Source organism: Eutrigla gurnardus (assembly GCF_963514095.1).
Source record: "Eutrigla gurnardus genome assembly, chromosome: 6".
Taxonomy (NCBI): domain Eukaryota; kingdom Metazoa; phylum Chordata; class Actinopteri; order Perciformes; family Triglidae; genus Eutrigla; species Eutrigla gurnardus.
In genome coordinates this window covers 20,962,475-20,987,058 of record NC_139920.1, presented here as the reverse complement: position 1 = coordinate 20,987,058, position 24,584 = coordinate 20,962,475, and the positions used below count along the sequence as shown (strand labels likewise).

General features: G+C 45.7%; 2 protein-coding genes across 6 annotated transcripts in view; both read right to left on the bottom strand.

Annotated features, from left to right (window-relative positions):
• Positions 1-14,594, bottom strand: part of slain2 (SLAIN motif family, member 2) — a 16,026-nt gene extending 1,432 nt beyond the window's left edge. The window contains exons 1-9 of one of the 5 annotated variants that reach the window (XM_084012541.1): positions 13,867-14,594; positions 11,175-11,317; positions 5,327-5,494; positions 5,041-5,214; positions 4,605-4,958; positions 4,362-4,520; positions 2,992-3,129; positions 2,181-2,219; positions 1,643-1,853 (exon numbers count right to left, since the gene is read on the bottom strand). In XM_084012541.1, coding sequence (XP_083868667.1) covers positions 1,643-1,853; positions 2,181-2,219; positions 2,992-3,129; positions 4,362-4,520; positions 4,605-4,958; positions 5,041-5,214; positions 5,327-5,494; positions 11,175-11,317; positions 13,867-14,339 — 1,859 coding nt within the window. In that variant the 5' untranslated portion in view covers positions 14,340-14,594. The remainder of the gene's footprint in view (positions 1-1,642; positions 1,854-2,180; positions 2,220-2,991; positions 3,130-4,361; positions 4,521-4,604; positions 4,959-5,040; positions 5,215-5,326; positions 5,495-11,174; positions 11,318-13,866) is intronic. The other 4 variants (XM_084012542.1, XM_084012543.1, XM_084012544.1 and 1 more) reach the window with 4 other exon arrangements.
• Positions 14,595-15,422: 828 nt separating this feature from the next.
• On the bottom strand, positions 15,423-23,335 carry anapc4 (anaphase promoting complex subunit 4). The gene is made up of 27 exons (XM_084010616.1): positions 23,076-23,335; positions 21,854-21,969; positions 21,667-21,772; positions 21,438-21,570; positions 21,273-21,347; positions 21,148-21,174; positions 20,929-21,058; positions 20,530-20,637; positions 20,246-20,416; positions 19,844-19,908; positions 19,636-19,678; positions 19,477-19,553; positions 19,283-19,383; positions 19,144-19,195; positions 18,826-18,881; positions 18,696-18,742; positions 18,556-18,612; positions 18,417-18,473; positions 18,237-18,330; positions 18,019-18,116; positions 17,552-17,613; positions 17,423-17,461; positions 17,224-17,325; positions 16,745-16,822; positions 16,465-16,632; positions 16,248-16,374; positions 15,423-15,822 (listed from the first exon to the last, which is right to left on the bottom strand). The coding sequence occupies exons 2-27, from the start codon at positions 21,959-21,961 to the stop codon at positions 15,586-15,588; spliced, it is 2,418 nt and encodes an 805-aa protein (XP_083866742.1). The 5' UTR covers positions 21,962-21,969; positions 23,076-23,335; the 3' UTR covers positions 15,423-15,585.
• Between the last annotated feature and the right edge of the window lie 1,249 nt (positions 23,336-24,584).

Below are 24,584 nucleotides of genomic sequence, written 5' to 3'. Positions count from 1 at the left end.
GGAGGCGAGGAGGATGAGGAGGTGGAGATGAGGAGGAGGAGGTGAAGAAGTGAGGACATGGAGGTGAGGAGGAGGAAGATGGGGAGGTGGAGATGAGGAGGAGGTTAGGAGGAGCAGAAAGGAGGGGGACGAGGAGGTGGAGGTAAGGAGGACGAGGAGGATGAGGACATGGAGGAGGTGAGGAGGAAGAGGAGGAGAAGAAGGAGCGGGACGAGGCAGAGGTGAGGAGAATGAGGTGGGGGAGGAACAGGAGGTGATGAGGAGGAGGTGAGTAGGATGAGGAAGGGGAGAAAGAGGAGGTGATGAGGAGGAGGTGAGTAGGATGAGGAGGGGGAGAAAAAGGAGGTGATGAAGAGGAGGTGAGTAGGGTGAGGGGGGAGGAAGAGAAGGAGGATGCGTTGGAGGGGGAGGAAGAGGAGTCGATGAGGTGATGAGGTGAGGAGAACACACGGTGAGGGGGATGAGGAGGATGGGGTGAGGAGGATGAGGTGAGGAGGAGGAGGTGAGGAGGAGGATATGAGGAGAACACACGGTGAGGGGGATGAGGAGGGGGAGGAAGAGGAGGATGAGGTGAGGAGGTGAGGAGAACACACGGTGAGGAGGGTGAGGAGGAGGAGGTGAGGAGGATGAGGTGAGGTGGAGGAGGTGAGGAGAACACACGGTGAGGAGGGTGAGGAGGATGAGGTGAGGAGGTGAGGAGAACACACGGTGAGGAGGGTGAGGAGGATGGGGTGAGGAGGAGGAGGTGAGGAGAACACACGATGAGGGGGATGAGGAGGATGGGGTGAGGAGGAGGAGGTGAGGAGGAGGTGGTGAGGAGGAGGATATGAGGAGAACACACGGTGAGGGGGATGAGGAGGGGGAGGAAGAGGAGGATGAGGTGAGGAGGTGAGGAGAACACACGGTGAGGAGGGTGAGGAGGATGAGGTGAGGAGGAGGAGGTGAGGAGAACACACGATGAGGAGGGTGAGGAGGATGAGGTGAGGAGGTGAGGAGAACACACGGTGAGGAGGGTGAGGAGGATGGGGTGAGGAGGAGGAGGTGAGGAGAACACACGATGAGGGGGATGAGGAGGATGGGGTGAGGAGGATGGGGTGAGGAGGAGGAGGTGAGGAGGAGGAGGTGAGGAGAACACACGGTGAGGAGGAGGTGAGTTTAAACTGCAGCAGTAGAAGCTCAGGAGTTCATTCAGCATCAGTCGATAATCGGCTCCGATATTCATCATCTTTATGGCTGTCGGTCGTTTTTTAAGCAGACTTACTGATGAAATAACTTCATTTTAAAATCACAACTCTCTGGTCTGTATTTGTACTTTTCTCCGTTCATCATTTTTATTTTCTACATTTCCTTGTAGAACCTGTGGAGACATTTATAATCTTGTTCCGTCTCCTTTTCAAAGAAATGTGTGCTTTATAGTCAATTTATTTCATTATTATTGTTTATTTTGCTTGCTTTTAAAATGAAGCATCCAAGCACATCCTGAATCTTGAAAATTAACGGACTTTCACTGCTGTTCGCACTGCTGTGATATTATTTTCATGTGTTTATGGAATGTACTTATTATGGATGTTGTGTTTTTATTTTTATAACATTTGTATTTCTTTATAAATAAAGTTGTGATTGGCAGTGTGATGTCTCCTACCTGCGTACAGGTTGGGCCAGCTTGCTGCGGGGCAGAGGGATCCCCCCCCCTCCGGCTGAGGCGCTGGGACGGGGCAGGCCGCTCCGTGGGGGGGCGAGGGACCGGGTCGGGGTGGAGGTGGCCGAGCCCGGGTTGGATGTGGCCTTCACCGGTTGCCTCAAGGCCAGCGGGGACGGGGTCACCGGGGTCCTCAGCTTACTGGGAGACGGGACTGGAGACGGCAGAGACCGGACCACAGTCAGGAACCACTGCACTTTTACAGGTTTCACTTTAACAGCCATGAATAGAATATGATGCACAATCACATAAAAACAACAAAAACGTATAAACTCAAAGTAAAACCTGTTATGATGCAAGAAACTACAAAATAAACCGTATTAGAAGAAAGTAAAAGCTGACTGACGATGACAACAAACTGAAACCAGAACTAGTTAATAAAACGACATCCATGAAACCATGGCGACGGACCACAATCACAATACTTAAAAAAAAAGACAACAAGAAGGAAAAAAGGTGGAAACCCTCAGTGAATACTCACTGAAATCACCTTCTTCTCCAAAGCAACAGGAGAGCGGGACTAGACACAGACGAAGACAACAGAGACAGGACTTCATTCAGAGGGAGAAGCCGAGGACGAAGACGAGGAGCAGGAGGAGGAGGAGGAGGAGCCTCCCACTGCCTCTAAAGGCCTGCCACGGATACGCAAGACTAAAGATACCATTAGAATATAAATAAATGACTCCAGAAATTAAATTAAATGAAACAGAAATCAAATAAATGTGCAGGTTAATTTGAAATAAATATGAACAGAAGTAAAAATGTTAAAATGAATAACTAGAATTAGTTTATTAATTAGTTTATGTCCACGTCTGATATAAAACAACTTCATCATTTTATCCTGTTAGACATTTGTGTGAAATTGTCATAATTAGCAAATTAATTCTTCAGTAAAAGGTTAAAAAAACAAAACATTTAAATTGTGATCGGTTCATCGTTGGATCCTCGCGGAACGCGTGTGCTTGATCTGGAGAAATTCCTTTCAGGCGTTCATGAGAATGAAACGGACAGACAACTTATAAAAAACGTCAAAGTAGAACAGTTTACTTTGGTTCAGTTTGGAGGTTTTCAAAGCAGGAGGAAACTTTCCCAGAATCAGAAACGAAGAAATGTCTCACAGCGAGAGAGAGACGCTACAAAAACACCAGGAGAAACCTGACCTCTGACCTATTAATCCTCTCTCTATTCCCTCATTGACTCTCCATGTGGTTACGTGTAGCATGTGACCGGTTGTGAATGTGGCGTGAGATCGATGTCTCCGCCTCCAGCGGGTTCGTGAGCAGGCTGGTTACCTCGCAGTGCTGTCGGGCTTTGGAGGTGCTGTTTGGGTTTCGGGGAGGAGCAAGACGGGGTGGAGGAGCGAGACGGGGTGGAGGAGCGAGTCGGGGTGGAGGAGCGAGACGGGGTGGAGTATCTCGGGAGCTGAGCTGCTGGGAAACAGGGACAGTTCAGCATCGGGAGTTACACTTCATTCTGCCTGAGAGTCACTCAGCAGGCAGGGAAAGAACCCGCACGTGCAGCTGGAGGCCACTAGGGGGCTCTAGAGCCAAACGGCCAGGCAGCCGAGCATCAGCAGGCCGCCAGCTTTAAACAGCCAATAGACTCAGAGTCTCACATGCTTCACGGCGAAGAGGAGTCAGTGAGGAAGGTGGAAATGTGGGCGTCTCGCATGCCGAGTGCAGCCAAAGCTCAGAAAAAAGGACATGAGGGAGGATGTGGTTCATTTTATACCTCCGAAAACGTACACATCATGATACAGCATGTTCCCCGGTACTTCAATAAAGATATGAAATACACACGGTGAAGCTGCTTTTTATACACGTGTGACAAATAAATAATTTAAAATTTAATAATAATATAATTAATAATAATAAAATGAATAAAAAGAAAAGCATCTGTATCGTTTGAAAAAGGTCCAAAGGCTCCGACAGGATGGAGAGACGTTTAACCAGCTGAAGGCTGACCTTTGACCCCCGTCCTCTGTCCAGTAAAAGAGAGGGATTTACCGATCTGGATTAAGGACAACTCCATTATCTTCTTTCTCCATTACAGGATTCCATCAAAGGGACAGTTTAATCCACAGAGGAGGAAACCTGAGCTCTTTAACTGGAGCTTCCTTTGGTGACGTGGTTCTGAGTCAAACAGGAGGCGGGGCTTAACGCTGGGAGGAATATGTGGAATTGATTAGGTCATGACCTTCTCTACTGCAGATTGATGGATAGTTGTCATGACATTATTGGTGGGAATCGGTTGGTACGCATCATATCCTCGGGAGAAGAAAACTTTGGGATTTTGAGTTAAAAACACTAAGAAATTATTTATTTGGGCACGTTTGTCTCACAATATGACTGAAGATGTAAAAAGAAAAGGTTAAAAAGGCATTTTTCAATCCAGCTCAGCTTTTAAAAGAACATAAAACCCGACGTTAGCGTTGCCGATACCAGGACGCCGTGCAGTGCGTGCGTGCATCTCTTTGAAGTGAAAGCTCGGCGGGGCCCATGGGAGGAGGACACGTGTGAATAAAAGATATTAGAAGTGAAATGATCAAAGACAAAGAGGATTCCCAAACACCCAAGCAGAGAACTCGTCGTTACAGCCAGAAAGTACAACAAGTCTTTGGGTTTTTGTGTGGATTCAAACCCTTTCCTGCCGTGGTACTCACTAGCAGACTGGGTCTGGTGTCGAGGCGAACCGCCGTTTGGCATTTGCAGGTTGGACTCGCAGCTGCGGCTGTTCTTGACGGGCTCCGGACCCTGAACCACCGCTGAGGCCGCCGAGGAAGAGGAGCGTGTGAGGTTGGGAAGACTACGACGCAGCTTTTCTACAACAACCACAACAACAGAGAGTTTGTTTAATGCTATTTAATACAATGACTTCAAACCATTAGAGAAAGTGGTCCCGTTACCTTCGTTCTTCACCACGCTGGTCTGCAGGTCGTGGCCGTGGCCCTGCAGTGAGTGGCGTGGCTGCTGCAGGCGGCTGATGATGGGCTGAGGCGAGCCGCGGCTGTGGCTGTAGTCGATGGAGCGGGCGGGGGAGCGGGAGCGCGGCGAGTTCCTGGGGGAGGCGCGGGGGGAGTGGCGAGGGGAGGGGCTGAAGCGGCTGGAGGGCAGGTGGAAGGCCGGGTGCACCGCCTCCTCCTCGTCCTCCAGGCTGTGGGCGTCCAGCTCCTGGTCACTGAAGGTGCTGCGCCGCAGCGAGTGGCAGGACGAGCCGGAGCTCCGCCGGGATGCCGTCGCTGCGTAATCCTGTCTCAGACCTGACGGACAGATACCAACACAATTATGACACACGATGAGGGAAAAAATAAAATAAAATACACTCCTGCTGCAGGTACGTACTCTCTTCCTGCATGCGGGCCAGGATCTGGACGTCGGTGACGTCATTGAGTTTGTAGGTGTTGGAGGATCCCACCGAGTCCTCGTCCATCTCCGAGGTGCTGAGCTCCGAGTCCACTGAGGACTGGGGGCTCACCGCCGGAGGATTCCTCTCCGCCGCCGTGTTCCGCTGGTGTGCTGGACAGGAAATCCCACGTCGTCAACAACAACAACAACAACAACAACAACAACAACAACAACAACAACAGATATGCTGTAATCATCAGCGAGCTGGAGAGTTGTCTCATACCTGCGTTGCCAGGCAACAGTTGCTGCCTGACGACGGGCCCTCTGCTGGGCGTGGAGGAGGGCGAGTTGAAGCCGCTGCTGTACGGGCTGTTGGCTGCGTTTGTGCTGTACGGGCTTCCGTAGCTCTGCTGGTTGTAGGGGCTTCCATACAGGCTGCGGCGCTTGTTGGCTGCAGGGTCACAGAGCAGAAACCATCAGATCCACATTAGACCGGAAACCTCTGACACATCGCTAGTAATCCTCTTCCCTTCTTTCCCCCACTAAAGGATGGGTGGTTAAGTCATCTATATAAATACATTTGAATTTTGCATGTTTTCAGACAGTTTGTTCTCCAGTTTTGAAGCTTGCACAAATAAAAAATATACTAATATGACTCCATTAGGTCCTTGTGGTTTAAGGACCTGCTCTGCCCCTCATTTCTTCTTCTATGCTGCTTCTCCTCTACTTACAGATCAGCGTCATATTTTTCTGGTAATAGTGAATTAAAACTTTCCTTGAGTTATTGGAAAATCAGTCAAATTTCTTTTATTTTCGTCCACAGAAGGAAGATGTGGTGCTTCCACGTCTCATTTAAAACTCGTTCACATGAACCAGATCCTGTTAAAACCATTAAACCACGACCGGCTCAGCTGACACCAACGGTCACATGACTAAAACTCTGAGAGACTTTAACTGCCGGCTGTTTATTTACACAGCAGAGAGGAACCAACAGGGAGGATGTAAACATATAATAGTGCTTTTCTCGCTCTAATATTTATAACACAAATGGTGGATGTTTAGCTGTTCCATCTTATTGACATTTTTGTAAAATATATATTTTTTTAATGATTTATGGCATTATATCTGCATTTTTGAGTTCGCTCCACTTTTAGCCGTGATTGTGCCGTTTCCATAGAGATGCAGGACTTTGAAATGTACTCAAAGTATAAAATATCCCTTTGAAGGACATTTCTACCGGCTGTTTATTTACAACTAACTGAATCTCACGTAGGGGCTGCACGGTGGTGTAGTGGGTAGCACTCTCGCCTCACAGCAAGAGGGTCCTGGGTTCGATCCCCGGGTCGGCCCGGGTTCCTTCTGTGTGGAGTTTGCATGTTCTCCCCGTGTAAGCGTGGGTTCTCTCCGGGTTCTCCGGCTTCCTCCCACAGTCCAAAGACATGCAGGATGGGGATAGGTTAATTGGTGACTCTAAATTGCCCGTAGGTGTGAATGTGAGCGTGAATGGTTGTTTGTCTCTACATGTCGGCCCTGCGATAGACTGGCGTCCTGTCCAGGGTGTACCCTGCCTTCGCCCAATGACAGCTGGGATCGGCTCCAGCCCTACCGCGACCCTGAATACAGGATAAGCGGTAGAAAATGGATGGATGGATGGATGAATCTCACGTCATCTCAATAAGAAAAGAAATTCCCTTTAAAAGCATTAAAGGTGAGGAGTTGAAAGTACAGATATTTGTTTTAACATGTAGGGAGGAAAAGTAAAAAGTTGTCAGAAAGGTAAATATTGAAAAATACATGTACTTTGTACTTGGACCTGAAACTGCTCTGGGATCAGGGGGTTCAAAACCACCACGACCAACCATGGATGACGATGACCTTTGACCAACAACGAAGGTCAGGATGTTGCATTTGTGGGCAGAAACCAGTTACTGAAAACTTAACATCCATTGTGTGTTAACATCTGCACACTGTGACCCACAAGAGACTTCCACAAAGCCTGCAGCACCCCCCCCCCCCCAGCAGCAGCTCTATGAAAGCTCCACAGTGTGACGGCAGTCTGGTGGACTCTCTTAGTCCGTATGCTGAGAGCGAGCCTGATGGACTGACTTCATCATCATCATCATCATCGGCCCGGAGACTCGTACACAATGCGTAGCATTCAAACGAGGATGCACACGGAGCGACACAATGAGAGTCTGTGTGGAACCCGGCAGGCAGAAGGCTTCATTCTGGTCCCAGATCAGCCTCCGGACCGGCTGCTGGACACTGGGAGAGTGTGCTGGGTTGACTGGCTAATGACTCTGAGTCCACTGGTTTCAGCCGTCCCTCTGTGTGACCCGGCATGTTGGTAAACTCCAGTCAAAGCGTGGACTTGGACTAACGGCATTCATATCACACTCTCCTAGTCTTTTCGACCACCGGAGGCGTTTTGCTCTACACGTCTACGTTCACACACCGGTGAATGCTCAGCCTGAGAGGCAGGCTGAGAACCTGGGGTTCAGGATTTTGGCCCAAGGACACTTCGGCATGCAGGCTGGAGGAGCCAGGAATCAAACCACCGTCTCAATCTTCCGATCGGAGGAGGACTCGCTCTCCCTCCGAGCCACAAGCCGCCCCTATACAAGTCAGTATGTGTTTACACAGCTGACGGGAAGAGAGCGTTTTTAACATCAGCTACTCCGTCCTCCTGTGTTATTGAGGAAACAGCGTTGGAGTCCGCTCCGCCACCGTCGCCACGGGTCGACTGCTGACTAAGGAATGTTAAACAAACGCTGTGACGCGTCGGTCGGCTGTGAACTTTAAGACAACCGATGATTTGTTTTCCATTTAAGGAGTCGGATTGAAACTGTGTTCTGAGTTTGTGTTTTTCTAAATCTGGACACATTTTATAGTTTTCTTTTACTTCAGACAAAGTTTCATATATCGATCATCGGTCTCCTAGATTAGTAATCATCGGAATCGGCCTCTAATAAACGGCTTAACCAATCACTGGTTATTGGATGGCACGGCTCCCAGTTAACATAACCGGTGTAAAAGTGTTCATTTACTTCAGTAGATCACAATGAGAAACATGATGCTACAATATTACACAACTGTAGAATTTAATCACTTTTCACAAACATGTCAGCACTCAAATGTCTTGATTTAATCTGTAAAGAATCACACAAACACTACACTCTAAATCTTGATGTGCTCGTGAGTTTCTTGGGATAAAAAATGACTAACTGACTAAGTAAACGTTCTTCTGAGAGCAGACTGACGGACTTATCAACCGACTAGAAGAGGGGTTTAAGAAGCGACTTCGGTTTGTGAATGAGGGTCATTGTTGCTAGAAAGAGACCAATCCATCAGGGATCTGCAGCTCAGGGACCAACCAGAATAGAGCGTCCTCAAAAATCCTCCCGTCCTCAAGAAGAAGAAGAGAGAAGAGAAGAACTGCCAACTCTACACAAACCTGACAGATGCTGTTTCGATTTACTGCGATATTAGATGTTATGAGAGGATTTTCCATCTTGGCTTTTTAAATAGGGAAAGTTGAGGGGTTGTTTCCACAGGCAAAAAAAAACAAGGAATCCAGCAGACAACAGCTTTATATCAAATAAAGGTCTGGAGGGTGAAGAGAAAGTCGGCGATAACGCCTTACAAAGCTGGAGGACATCACAAGAAAACGGGAAAACAGAGAAGCTTTTGTAAATGAGAGAGATAAATACCACAAACTGGCAGAGACATGCAAGAACAGGGGGTGTGAGCCGACGCTACGGGACGAGGTTGGAGGAAAAGTCGGTGCTTTTCTGAGTCGGGGAAGGTCAGCTGTGTGGCTGGGGCGAGGACTTCTAAGGTTGAGGATTCAAACGCTGGAACAACAGCTCAGCACAGCTGTCAAAGCAGCAGCAGCAGCAGCGTGGGTAAAAAACAGTCTAATTGTTCAGCTCAGACTTCTTATCGGGATTATCCGACATGAAGAAGGTCCTCCCTGTTGATGGTTATATAACGAGGGTGTAACTCACAGGAAAGGCTCGGCCACTAGTGAAAGACTTTCACATACGAGTGTAACGGCCTGCAGGTACGTTAATAATATAATAAAAGACCAGGAAGTGCCTCGAGTGCAGTTTAGGAAATTTTTGCAATTCCTCTGACTCGGCCGACACCATGGCAACGGGGTTTCCGGGCTCCTGCGAGGGACCAGGTGTGAAGAGGAGGAGCCGGGAGCAAAGATCAGTGTGACTCAGTCTTCTTGATGCCTGAGGTCACATTTATCTGTATATGTTTGAACCACATATGTCAGAGAGTCACCAGACTTAATATATCAAAAATATTTCTTCTTCTGTTTCTTTGTGGAAGTAGCGGCCCTAAAGTGTCAGGGGGTCCCACCTTGACCTCACCTCAAAGAGACCAGGAAGAGACGCCAAACAACTAGAGACTCACAGACTTATTTTATGCATATTTATTTATCATAATGTCTGTTTTAGTCCTTCACAGTATTGATCATAATAAAAGAAAAATAAAAGGAAATTATTCTTAGTGCTTAATGACGACAGCGGACCAACACAGCTCTCAGATCAGGACCCACATGCCCTCTTCCTGTTTACAAGCACATCTGATCCATGGGACATGTGAGCTCATTTGGATCCATTACAAAGAAATCTCAGGACCCTTTAGAAGGAGGGTCCAGGTGCTGCCGAACAGAGAAGATCCCGTCAACCGGCCGACAACCTTCAGTGGCCTGTTGCTCAACGTGACACCGTCAGCGTCACATGGGCATACCGCCGTCAGAATGGAAGTGACCCTGCTCAGTTTAGCTGCGAGGATTTGAGGCCGGTCCTCCTCACTGGGGGGACCGGCTATAATTAGGGACAGTGAGGAGCTCAGAAGACTGAGCATAAAAGGTGGACCTGGGTGATGTGTTGTAGACATTTAAACTTAGGTCTGGAGATGTTTATAATTGTATTTCTCCCATTTCAACCCTGTTGTTCTATCGTAAAAAGTGCTATGTAAATAAAATGTATTATTATTATTGTTGTTGACATCCATTCTGAGGCCTATACTACGAAGCCAGTTCAACATACCCAGGGTATATTTTAGATATCCAGCTTAAGTAACCCTAACAAAGGCAATCAGAGATAAGCGGTTACACAAAGCTGTAGTAACACTCTGATGACAACCACACTACTAAACCTCACAACTCTCCCTTTTATATTCCTGCTACCAGCACCATCTCTACGGTCGTACCATCAATCTAAAGATGATGCCCTTATCGACCTGAGTGCAATCATAAATGGGACGAAACAAATATTTTGCATTTGGGGGTGGGGGGGGGGGGGGGGGGATTTGGGGACTCCAAAAAGCCTAACGTCACCATATCTGCACCTGCCGGGGTCAAAGGACTACAGCACGCCGGTGCATGTTTCATCTTGCACGGCACAGTTGGCAATTTGTTTTCTTGTGCTTCAAAAATCAATAAGAGGAAATAGTCAGACTTCCATGAATAAAAGTGGTTGGCAATAAGGAGACTCGTTCCAGGCTTTTACCTCGCCAGAATATCCATGTCCACATTCATGTACAAGATCAATAATTCTATTCTAATTTGCTCATGTACAACAATAATTCACAACCACCCCTTCTACTTTCTCTATAGTTACATTTCTGTGCGTTGATATTCACACTGTGATTTACTACACGTTGTGGTCATCAGGATCAAAAAGTGCACTCGATGTCGGATAAAAAATCAAGTCTTAAAATCCCACTTCTTCTTGCAACCGGAGGACCCTGGATGGCCAGTAGAGAGAATGCAAGTTTGAGGCACTCCAGCGTCAGCTTCACTGCCCAACTGCAACAGACTTAGTGAGGCTTGTTTTTTTTTTTTAATAGCAAAGCCGATTGTCAGAAATGGCGGTTTAGAGGAATCAGTAGTCAGAAAATAAGCCATAAGAAAAGAAAATAGCACAAAACATATCTGGCTAACGGGTCCAGTACTATGTGAGACTAGCTACGGACAGACGGACAGACACACAGGTCATGACCGAACGCATGATCTCCCCACAGAGTCCCTGAGAAGATCCCGTCGCGTCTCAACAGCCAGACTGATTACATCGTTTGCTAAGTCGCGTGTTTTCACCGGCGGCGGCGTTTACCTGACATGGTGAGGTCCAGTCTGTGGATGAGTGAGCGCTTGGCGGACTCCATCTCAGGACTCGGGTTGTCGAGAGCTTGGCGGCACCACACGATGGGACTCAAGGCCTTCTGCAAGGGACTGTTCACTTTGGCCTCGTACAGCCTGGAGGAAAAAAACAACAACACACACAGCGGACACGTTATAGCGGTGGAAGCGAGCATCATTTCGTGACCTGACAGAGGAAACAGGAAGTGGGAAATCACATGAATGATGCAATGGCGGATAGGGTAGAAAGGGGTTTTTGTAGCTGTTTCATACTTAAATATTTGTACTCTTAACGATGCAAACGTACGTAAAGATGACTTGAAGATATCTTTAAGACTCTTTGCATGCTCTAATTTAACACAAAGTGGTCCCTGTCTCCTGGGTCTCCCATAGCAACGGTGCAACCCCCTGTGACTTTGACAACGAACCGCCGCCACTCGCCCCATATCATTTGGAAAAAGTCACCGGGGGTCAGTGGGTTGATTGAAACCGTTGACCCCTCTTGGTTATAGATGGTGTAAAAATAAGGCTACAAACCACTTCCTGTTTGTCAGTTCTACAAATAATTTACATTGTGTTCATTCATAAAAACTGGGGGAGAAATCTGAGTCAGGCAGCTCTGTTGTAAAGGAAGCAGGAACATTAAGGAGACGAGACTGGAGTCTGGGTCTCGTACGTGAACTCACGGGCACTAGCCTGTGAGAGTGTGAGACAAAGATCTATGGACGGGAGCAGGCGGCGTTTGTAAATCCAGTCGCCTGCTAATTCAGGGATTATAGGAGTCCATGACAGGAGCTGGCGAGAGCTTGGCACTAACTGGGTAATCCCAGATATCAATCCAATCCAAGAGGGCAAACGACAACAAGCCATGGCAGAGCGAGACGTCGAGCACGAGTGAGCAATGAGCTGAATGGAGGCGTCTGATGTCGGGGAGACGATAAAGACGGCGGGTAGAAGGAATGATGTGCACGTTAATCAGCAGCATCTTTATCCGCCCTCGTTGTGACATACATATAATCCAGTGGTCTGCTTCAGTGTTGGACCGCTGTCCTGCCCGTTGTATGTTCTCATTGTTATAGAGACGCTGATGACGCCGACTGCCAGAGCTCTTTTCACGGTCACTCAACCAAACAAGATATATTGTTGTAATAGACTGTCTGTATGGAGAGCTACGCCCTGATCTCCCTTATTATATAGTGCCAATCATATTTCCTTTCACATGCAGATCTGTGGATTATTTTGAGTAACCAGGTCATGATTTCTGCTCCAGGTAAGAAGGAAAAAAAACACACGCTTTTGATTTTTGGGTGAACTGTCCCTTTAAGATGATTACTCAAAATATAAGGCGACTTAAAAATGTCACATCAAAACATATTTTCAGTTCTGGGGACCAAGATTTGATGCCTGGCAACAAGCGTGGCAACCACATTTTTTTTTTTTTTTAAGAAAAAGTTACTGCCGAGCCTCTTCGAGGGATTTTCAATGAATTCGGGATGAGAGACGAGACTTTAGACGGCAGCACAAATCCAAAATCGCACCCCGGGGTTTTGGAGGATTACACTTCTTTAAGTAGTATCTATGCAAATGCCATAAACGCTAGTCACCGGAGTAGGCGGCCTCGTATAAACACAGTGTTCTGGGATGGATTAAGAGCAGGAGACGAACACTCTGTCATGTCATCAGCAGATGACGTCCCCGTAAACACAAGGCCCCCTGATGAGATTTTCAGGGTTCCTGCTACAGGTCAAAAGGTCAGATTCCCTGATTTTCCACTGACTAAACAGCTGAATTTCCATCGCCCATAATGACCTTTGTGTTGAGCTTTAAGTACAAAATGTTATAAAGTTTTCACTGCTTGAACGTTGCACATTTGTTGTTGACAAGTTGTAAACTGCTGGTGAAAAAACCCAAGTAACCATAAAAACTATGAAATAGGGGGAAACTAGTGAAAGAAAAATACAGCATGGGGGAAATATTACTTTCTTTAAACAGCAACTAAAATGTAAACATATTACAAACAAAACTCCCCGATATACCATGACTCGGACTTTAGACCTTCTAAAACACCCTGAGCTCTCTGACATCACATCTCTTCCCACTTCATCTTCCTCACTTTTACACTTTTATATTATATATATATATATATATATTTTTTATGACATCACATCTCTTCCTCACATTTGTTTGCTGCAGAGCTCTGGTGGCCGTGTGCCAGCTGATTGATCTAAAGGGAATTCACCAAACGATGGTTACCTCTCTCCCACATGGCTGCAAAACAACTTTCATTTTTAACCACGCGCGCACGCACACATGCACACGCACGCACACAGATCACAAGCCAGATCTGCCACAACACAACGGTCCAACAGATGACCCCCCCCCCCCGACAGCTGAGGGGCCTACTGATCGGTGCACACAAGTGTAGTGACGTAATACTGGTGTGGCGACCGGGCATCGATCGCGTGACAAAGCATGTCTGTTTATGATGATCGCATGGTCCGAGAATGGGGCTCGGCGACGCCCCACGTGACTCGCCAAAACAACACCCTTCGGTCGTAGAGATTCCAACAACGAGACTCTTCTGGGGGTTTCTGGGGCTACCGGGGTACCCAGAACAGCTGTCAAGCCGACACTGGAGACACACAGGCCCGGCTTGTGTCACTCACCAGCTGTCCTCGTCCTCGTTTAGACAGTCCATGTCCTCCAGGTCCAGGATCTCCACCTCGTCCAGGATCGACGTCTCCCCCTCGTCCACGAAAGCCCCGTCCGAGTAGAGCGCGTTGCCGCCGCCGGGCGCCGGGGCGGCCGCCGATGCCCCATCGTACTCGTACGCCCTCCTGAAGCTGATGCCGTCGTATGAGAGCCGCGGGCTCCGGCAGCGACTGTTCTCCAGCAGCGCGCCGTAGCCGGCGAACCCCACCCCGGGGAAGCCGGCCAGCCCGGCGGCCATCCCCGCGGTCAGCGACGATGGGTCGTAGCCGTCGCTGAGGGGTCTGTGGTGCGCCGACATGGCCCCGGACGAGGACAGCATCGTGGACCGGCTCCGCAGCTGCTCGTTCTGCTGCTCCAGCTTCTTCACCAAGTCCTGGAGCTTCCGCACCTCCAAGTCCGCGTTGATGTTCGAGTTGATATCCTCCATAGCGGCTCCTCGGCGACGGAAATATGCGGCGGTAAGGGTGTTTTTTTTTCTTTTCTTTTCTTTCCTTCTCGTCGTTTCTCCGCCGACCGACTCGTCGGTACCCGTTTACTTTACTTCTGTCTGCGTGTTCGACGACGACGCTTCGCGGTTCAACGGACTCGGGACGCTCAACGCCGTCATCTTCTCCGGTTAGTCGCGGCGACGGGCGGCAGCGTCGAGGCCATCTTCATAATACTCGTCACCAACTGTGGAAGACCAACAGGCGGCGGCCGGCAACGTCACCGCGTTCGGTGTCCGGAGCGAGCACGTAACCAACGCCTATTTGCTCGCGCACGGACTAGACGTTTGCCTTTTCTTTTTTTTTTGTGTTGCTCGAAAAGGCAGCATTCAATATGAATGCATTATTATTATGAGCTAAGCATTTCGATATACAAATATATATAAATGCACTTACTTGAAGAAACGAATACATTGAATAAGGCAAGTACCGGTATATTAAAACAATATATAATAGTTAAAAAATGTTTAGTAAAGCAAGCAAATATAAAAAAAAAAATGAGTAAATAAATAAATCAATAATCATTTGGATACCGAAATGCTTAGCTCATAAAAATAATTTAATAATTCGACTCGATTACATTTATAAAAAGTTGACTTGCCTTAATAAACAAATAATAATTAATAAAATGAATGACATCTTTCTAGGTTTGGCACTAAACAGGCCATTAGACTATTTTATGTTTTTATGCACTCTGGCACCTTACTTTTGTAAGTACAAATAAAATAAAATGCCATTATTAATCAATTGTTCATTGATTGTTCACTGCTGCCACACATCTCACAGGTTAAATACTTGATAAATAATAATAAAGTACTACAGTGCTGGCCCAGGAAATATTAAGTGAATAGCATGGTGACAAAATTGATCCATTACTCAAAACTTACAGCAATATAAAAGTAGAAGGTTGTAAATTATGGTAAAAAAAAATGTTTTTGTGAGGGCACAGAGAACTTTGACCTTCAAATTCTAATCGGTTCATCCTAAAATTCTTTCTCTGCCTTCCTGAGATGTGGGTTCACCAGAACGGACAGAAGTCCTGAAAACATCATTTGGTTTGCTGTAGAAAAAAAACTAAAATATGAACACAAATCTGTTTATTTTCATATAAAAGCGCTGCATGTTTTATGTTATGTGTAAACTAATCCGTAGTCTTGTTTGGACGTTGCTCGTTTCGGCACCTCGGTCTTAACAGAGTTCCAGAGCTTCCTCGGACTCCAGCTGCTCCTCAGGTTTTTTAAACCCATCGCCTCCTTGCTCTCCTCCCTCCTTCGCCTCCATGCTCTCATCCCCCTGGCCCTCGCTGGTCGTAGTCGTGTCCAGCCCGTCCTGGTCGGCACTGGCGCTCTGCGACTCGGCTCCCTCGTCGTCCTCGTCTTCGACGTCCATCTCGAAAACACGAAGGTGCCGAAGATTGGCACTAAGCTGCCAGGAAAAAAAGAAGAAGAAGAAGCTCAAATTCAAAACAGAAGCAAAACGTTGTCCTGAAAATGTCTTGTTTTGTCCACATTTCAAAATATAATCAGTTTACTGTCACAGACGAGTTAAGTAACCACACAATATTCACATTTCTCAGCATTTTTGGCTGAATCGGAGGCATTTCTGACACTGGTAACTATGGTCGGGTAGTTTAACAGTCACAGCAGTGACGCACGTCATGGATGTGCTCTAATAAATTCCAGATCTTTCATTTTTAAGACCTATAAAATCACATTTAAAGACAAATTTAGATCTTTTTTGTTAGGGCCTAAATTTCAGACGATTGAGTTAAAGAGTTTGCAACGACCCATGTAAAGCCCCGTCCATGGTCTAAATACAATGGGAAGAAGTGGATATGTAATTTAACTTACCACACAGGCCACTTTGCGGATTCCATTGACGGCTACAAACTGAGCCTTCATGTTTTCCAGTTCACGCCGCCACTGGTTCCCCAAAACCAGGCCTTTGCACGGGATGGATCTGCTCTGCTGGTCCAACCTGAGCCACAAGGGTTGACACATGCAGGATTCAGGACGGTGGACTACAACCTAATACATAATCCTCCGGACCTCCTGAGCCTAAACTCACCTGAGCTTTGGCTCCCAGGTGAATTCGACCTCACAGCTCAGGACCGAAGCGAGAGGAAGCTGAGCCAAGACGCGCCGTTTGTTGTCCTCCTCCGACGCCTGCAAGACCACAGTCAGCATTTCATCGTCATAGAAACGAGCATCCAGGCAGCTGTAAACGTAATCAGGCCTGAAAAAGACAGAAATCAGGCGTCGTCACGGCAGCAACGCCTCCGCTAGTTGAGCAATATCTTCCTATGATTTACAAATTCATTGTTATGGATAAAACGAGCGGCACTAACTGGGCTGCAGGAGTCTCATCATCTGCAGTTTCAAGATGGTGGCTGAGGTCGATGGACATGACGCTGTTGGGGATGTGTCTGCAGAAGCGAAACCACAAACGGTTAAAAACACACAAGATTAAACACACAAAAGAAACACACACACACACACACACACACACACACACACACACACACACACACACACACACACACACACACACACACACACACACACACACACACACACACACACACACACACACACACACACACACACACACACACACACACACACACACACACACACACACACACACACACACACACACACACACACACACACACACACACACACACACACACACACACACACACACACACACACACACACACACACACACACACACACACACACACACACACACACACACACACACACACACACACACACACACACACACACACACACACACACACACACACACACACAGGTGTACCTGTTTGGGTCCGTTCCTCTCCGCAGCAGGTAGAGCTTAGTGGGTGAAATCTCTGGCATGCAGAAAACAACGTGGTGCATTTTGGCTTTTTTGTCATTCCACCTGTAGAAACATCCAACAGAGAAATACGAGTCACACAATCGGCCATCATGCTGCACAACGGCACGAGGAAACGTCAGGATGTTCGTGTTTTACATACAAAGACGGGAGTTCGAAAAGTCGTGGAGTGTTTTCAGAGCTGGAGAGACAACAAATACAACTTTAATCATATTCATTTTCTGTCATATTTCACACAATACAGATTATTAACAGGGACTGGTGATCAAACCTCTCTGGCACCGTGTACAGGGGCAGGAAGACGGCCTGCTTCACAGACTTCCCGATCACTTCCTGCGTACAAGCGACAGACGATACATCAGCGGCATGCAAAACAAAAGATGAATAAAACCAAACACATCTTCAGTTAAAGTAAAAATAAACAAGCTCAGTTCTCTTTCCTTAAAGAAGCAAGCTTTACGTTATATTACTCTATTTGTGGCTACGAATAAATAAACAATTAATGAAAATGCTGCAGGATGTTCTTTCAATCTGAAGCAACATTTTCAGAGTATTTAATTCTAGAATTCATGTGTGAGAGTCCAGGTGGTGTTTATCTACATACTTCATTTTAAGTATGAAACTAAATAAAAGTATTAAGCCCAGAAAATATTCTCAGATCTTATTCACGGCATGTGTAATTAAATGCTTAATTGTTCTGGTGCAACATGAGGAAGATCGACGGCACACAAAACTCACGGCAGGTTTCTGAAGACACTGCTCGATCACGCTCTCCATCATCCTCTTGACGAAGTGCAAAGACTTTTGGGGAAACGACGGGAACAGCAGCGGGCTGTCTAGACAGTCAGTCAAACATTGTGTTCATCAGTTAAAGCAGCAAACACACCTTTTAAACCACATTCCAACATGCTGACATAAGTTATGAAACTCATTCTAAATAAAATATCAGCGTTTACCTTTCAGGTGTGTGCTCTCCTGCAAGAACTTCAGCCACTGGTTTCCCTTAGTGTTGGGAGGAGACACGAGGTCCTCGTCCTCGTCCTTCAGGTACTGCAGGGAGGAAAGAGAAACCGGAACGTGTGAGACGGCGGCTCCGTCAAAGGACATTTCAAGCTACGCAACAAGAACCCTCTTACCTGGCCGACCCGCTCCACGTTGAAGTACTTCCCTTTGCGATCAAAGAGCTCCTCGTTCTGTTCAAACGGAGATCAGGTAAACGGGCGTTAAACGCGAGAACAAAATGTTTTAAAAATCGCCACCACGAGTTGATCTCACCTCGCTGAAATGCTCGGAGAGGAAGTCTGCAACGAAGGCGATGTCCTTCTGAGTCATCTGAGGGATCAACCAACACGTTCACACGATTCCTTTACTCATTATATAATAATCACATCTTATTATCATCTTTGATAACTCACCTTGTTGAGTTCTGGTGGTACATGCTCCTCACACATTCTCAGCATGGCTGTTGGGAAATAACGATAATTAAAACGTTCTTTAAGAAACTAGTGCACAAAACATTTAATGTAAAGTCATTTTTATACTCACCTACATACAACCACCGGAAAAAGGCTTTAAAGTTCTTCATGCTCTTGTCGATCACCCTGAATGTAGAAACACAAAATATGAACCTGTACGTTCCGTAGCAACCGCAGTTCCATAGCAACCGCCTTGTTATGTGCAGGCAGCCAAGGATTGGCCTATTTTTATGAAGAACATCATTATATATAATAAAATAATATTTAAATTTGAATGTGACTTTAACTTTTATATTGCCATACTCGATGACTGTTTAATGAAAGCATATCACAGCAGATCATATCACAGTTAATAACAGAATAAAAATAAATAAATAATTGAACTCACTGCAGAAGCTCGTTGGCTTTCAGAGAAAACGAGCCCACGGCTGTGATCGCCCCTGAGAACATAAAACACACACGTCACGTGGACGCCGATGATTAAAAAGCTGGATTTTGAGTAATCAAGCAGGTCGGGGATCCGCTACCTTCTATGGCTGTGGAATCCAGACCGAGGGGCTCGAACTTCTGCCTCCACAGGGACATCCCCTTCACCTCGCTCAGGTGGTACAACAGAGCCTCAGAGCCACTGCAGCCAGCGAGAGAGGACGAGAGAGATGTTTAAACAGAGAAAATCGCTGAGGAGGAGCAGCACCGAGGAGAAGCGAAAGGCTGAGAATACCTCTGCAGGTGGCTGATGACGAGCTTCTGGATGCTGGAGTAGGAAGACTCGATGGACTGGCCGAGCTTCTTCAGGCCCTACGGAGAAAAACAGAACACGCAAAAACCTCAAAAACCATGTTCCGTTAGTACACTGAGAGGAAGCATTTACACCTCTCACCTTGACAGTCAGCTGGTTCATGAGCAGAGCTTGTAGCTCGGGGCTACGAGAAAGCAGAGAGACAAACATTACAATCATCCAAACAATGGAAAAGAAAAGAGGGAGCAGATCGACTGGCCCGACATGTTTTGACTCCACCTGCAGGACACTAAACCACATTGCAACGTGACAAAGAGCAAGTACAAACAAAAGAGGTCTCCTCTCTCACCTTGATTGACCCCACAGCAGAAGCTCCAGAAACTCATCTTGCACTTGAGTGCTCGTGTTCTTTTCCTGCAAACGAGGGAAATAAGACCGATCTTATTTTAACCTATTGAGAGCCTGTGTGTCCACACATCGCCTTCTTCTAAGCGCCAGGGACTTTTTATTGACCATATTCATACACTGTAATTTAAGGTTCAGAATACATCAAAAGAACAGGCATCTTTTTTTGTTAACAGCATTAGCAGTGTGTGTGTGCTGCTTGTGTTTGTTGATTGTGTCTCTTTTTTTAGCTACTGTCATGCCCCCCCTTTAAATTGGGGCCCAATAAAGGGGGGTGTCGACGGGACTGATGGGAGACGTCATACCCAACCCGACGGCCTGTTGTGACCTCCCATCTGCTACCGACCTGAACAAACTTGGTGAGTCGTAGGTCCATCTGCATGAGGATGTCCTCCCAGGCTTCACACATGCAGGTGAGCGAGAGGTGCAGGTACTGCAGCAGCGTGGAGATGTGGGTGAACTTGCGTGCCATCCTGGTCACCTCGGGCAGACAGTCCGACAACAAGCCTGTGTCCAGCTGGAAGACATAAAAGCACAACGAGCACATAAATGTAGTCTAATGCTAGAGCAGAGGACACCAGGAGGAAGCCGGTTCACAAGAAACGGAGGGAGACAAGTTATCCAGCTGACCTGAATGTAGCAGATCTCCGGGTTGTTGTCGGCAGACCTGACTTCTGTGATGACGGACAAAGACTTGAGGTCACTGGACAGACTGAGGCTGCGACAGGTTCCCGATACCTGTAAGTGTTGTTATGTTAAAAAAAGGCCGAAGCACAGTTCAGAAATTAAGTTTACGTTTAATATTAAAGATCTTTTCATTTCTGTGTCAGTTATAATTAGTAGTAGTTGTTAGAATGTTTACATTTTTCGAGATGTTTCTGCAGTGTGATTAAATTTAAACGTAGTTTTTAGTGACACAATTCTGCACATTGGATCCAAACTTTCCCAGCTGTTTTTTTTAAACCTAAGCCATGAATTCTAGTGGAAGATGTGACGGTGAACTCTTAGGAACAGATGAAAGAGCCTCACCCCCGTTAGAGTGGCGATCTTGTACATCCCGTAGGCATAAAGCTCCACGAAGCCCGAGTTTCCTCCAAGAACAAGCACGTTCAACCTCACTTCTCCCATGAGATTCATGATCTCATCAGACTTTTCCTCACTGCGACACAGATAAACACATACGGCTGCTATCACACACATACAGTAGACAGCTGAGAGCGGAGTAAATGCATTAGAATACGACCCCACCTGAAGATCTTTGACGTTGTGCTGTAGCTGGCCGGGGAAACAAAAAGATTGAACGAATGTTATTCAATCGACTCAGGATAACGTTTCTCATATATAATCTGATGTGCCGTTGATGCCGGTCTTACCTCTTAGGGAGCGTTGGTAATTTGGGAAGAAAGAGTTTGGATTCATCCTCTGAGCTGTAGAAGGAGCTGAGGACACTGAAACCGTAAAGACCAAACATTCAGCGTTCATCTAATAATGTCAGACGTCCTTTGTGCAAGTGCTTTGATCCTGAGCCTCGTGCACACCTGCTCTCCTCCGTCACCTCCATCCAGTGCATGCAGGTCACGCCGTTGTGCATCGGAAACACGTGGAGGATCTCTGCCTTCTCGACACCACACAGGACCACCTGTTTCGTGTCTCCGAGGCTGAAGGCCAAAACTGGAGATTAAAAGAGGGAGAGAATAATGTTTAATATCTTCATGTTCGCCTGCCATCAACAATACAAAGATGTAAACACACAAATTAATTCCTTACTTTTGCCATCAGGTCGCCAGGCAAGTGCAGTGATCTCCTTCCCAGTGTACTCGCTGGGCGGTAAGCTCCAAACGCGCTGGAAACTAGCCAAGCGGTGGAGCAGCAACTACAGACAAACATCCCTCCAGAAAATTACAAAACCGTAAAAAAAGATACCTTGATGGGTTTCAGGATTTAAAACACATACCTCTCCAGTTGTATTGGCCAGAGCTATAAGATCCCTTTTGGGAGACCATGCCATACACAGCACAGGGTTGGGAAGCTGCTTCTCGCCTACTTGCCGGAAGGCAGGCATGTTGCAGGCTGGGAAACGTCAAAGTTTAAAGAGAAACAATTTACCACGAAACAGTGTGCCGACACTATTCATCTGAAGTCAGATACATACGAGGACAGACGTCAGTTTGTCGTTAGTTGACAAAAATGCACAATTGGCATGTAGGGATGGGACGATATAGGATTTGAATTACAGATTGTGACAAAAACACAACATTTTCTATTATTGGGATATTCGTATATATCATCACGATGACTTGATAAAGGTGTCTAGTTCACTCTTATAGACAGGGAAGTGAGGTTTTAAAGCAGGTTTATGCTAATTTGAGATTGTTTGGTTGCTTTTCACTACAAATGATGTTCACTAAAACAAAGTGTACGTCCTATATGTGATGCTAAATATTAGCTTAAGATAATCCTTTTAGTCCCACAGTAAACTGTGTAACATTATCAAATTGCTTTATGATTTTTGTCAGTGTTATTATTGTCTATCATTATCTGTTCATCTTGCTACTTGTCAATAAAAGGTTAAAAAAAAGCTTACAGACAGCCTACATTTGGGATTTTTTTTAAATGTATTTTATCTCAAGCATTCAACATAGTGTTGAATTATATGTATGCTTTAATACATTAACAGTACAATTCTATAATTTACCTAAAATATTTCTGTGGGATTTTGTTTTAATCAATAATCAGACTCAGTTCGCTCTATATTGGTCAAATATTGCTTTCTTGCACCTTTTTTAAATTGTAAAATGCTACGACTTAGTTTGATCTCACAATTTAAACCAACAAGATCACTTCACAAACTGAAAATTAAGAAAAAATGTCCCAGATGATAAATTAAATTAGTCCAAATGATGATGCCGCCATATCTTATTCCTGTTTAGTAGGGAACATGTGTGCCTTTATAATTAACTAATGGTAGAGCTAAACACATTTGTTTAACCACTCTGGAGATATCAAAGTCTATAGCCAAGTGTTTGAATGAGTCTAACGTCAGCAAGCTGGTTCATTTCAACTATGGAAGAACAAAAAAAAACATGACTGAAAACATTAAAACCGTTGAAATGTCTCCTAACGTGTCGCGTTAAGAGGACATGGAGCTGCAGGACATAGATACGAACAATAATTACCTTTAAGAGCTGTCAGACGTCAGTTAGCTATGATGCTAGCAGGTTGGCTAGCTATGATGCTAGCTGGTTGGCTAGCTATGATGCTAGCAGGTTTGCTAGCAGGTATCGTTTCAACGAACTGGACTTTATCTCCGATTGGATAATAACTGTAACATCTCGTAGCGATGTAGTAAAAAAACAAACCGTTAAATGCAAACTACGTTTTCTTCATGATGTTTTTTTTTTTTTCATAATTACGCGGACGGCGCCATCTTAATGCCCTGTGACCCAATCATTGAGGAGCGACGGGAAGCGCGAGAGGACAAATCTGCTCTGACGGAAAAAACGCAATTCGTAAATTTCTTGGTACGCCTCCGTAAATGTTAGTAAAGCACTGTTTTCTTACTGTAGACTCATGTATACGTTTCAAGGTTGATCTGACAACAGGCCGGGACTTCAGCTGGAAATTAGCCATATAGGCTAAAGCGGCTCATTTTACTGTACAGTTAATTAAAGGCACTGTCCACGAAATTATGAACTAATAAATGAAACTAAATTAAACTATGTTGTACTTCACTTGATTATTCATTTTTACTTTTCCTCCCTACATTTTATAACAAATATCTGTACTTTCTACTCTTCACATTTTCAAAACAGACCTCTAACTTTAGTTTTAATACATTGGAAATATTGAAATTTTTTTAATTATTAGTATGACGTGAGATTCAGTTAGTCTTGTAAAGAAACAGCCAGTAGAAATGTACTTCATAGGGATACTTTATACTATACTATATATAAGTGATTTGTTTCACTTTTACTTGAGTAAAGAAGTAGAATCAGTACTTTTACTTTTACCAGAGACTTTTTGAACATAAGTATCTGTGCATCTACTTGAGTACAGAACGTCTGTACTTTTGACATCTCTGGTAAATATACTGTGTTGTTGTCTGGAAGCGTTTGGCATGCACAATGGCGACATCTGCTGGCCAAACGGTGGAAATGAGCTTAATGCAAACTGTCAAAATGTAAGGTGTCACAGTGCCATCGAAACTAAAAAGTTCAAAAGGTTTTACTCTAATTAAAGGTTTGGTTATGCAACCATGTCTGTTTGCCTCGCCGGCCATCACGTGGACGTTTGAGTAAACCTGCTCAGGTGCTTCGAGGATGAATCCTGCATGTAAAGATAATCCGTGTCGTGTCGGGTTCAAACGGTGTAAAAGGGGGGGCTGGAAATGTTCCAGTACTATTCTTACATACAGGAGATCAGAGCTCAGAAGTCTTTATATTAGAGGAGTCACTACTTAATAATGCAGTTATTTTTAAGTGGTACTTTAGCATCAGTTGCTAATAATAAGGGGTACGTCGGTGACGAGCCGGTAGAATTTTTAGATTATTACTGCTTAGCTGCTGTGTGTGTGTGTGTAGTAGATAGCTATGACAGTGGAAATGGCTTGTGCACTTATCACTGGCACTTAACTGTAATCAGTAGATTGATTTAGAACCAGAATAGCTCTGAGAGCACAAAATGTG

Excerpts from the sequence above, each read along its gene's own strand:
- anapc4 (XM_084010616.1), bottom strand. The coding sequence starts at position 21,961 with ATGCCTGCCTTCCGGCAAGTAGGCGAGAAGCAGCTTCCCAACCCTGTG. Across the intron at positions 21,571-21,666 it reads CTGGCGACCTGATGGCAAAA|TTTTGGCCTTCAGCCTCGGA; the intron begins GTAAGGAATTAA and ends TTTAATCTCCAG. Across the intron at positions 19,384-19,476 it reads GTCATCAGCCACCTGCAGAG|TGGCTCTGAGGCTCTGTTGT; the intron begins GTATTCTCAGCC and ends CGCTGGCTGCAG.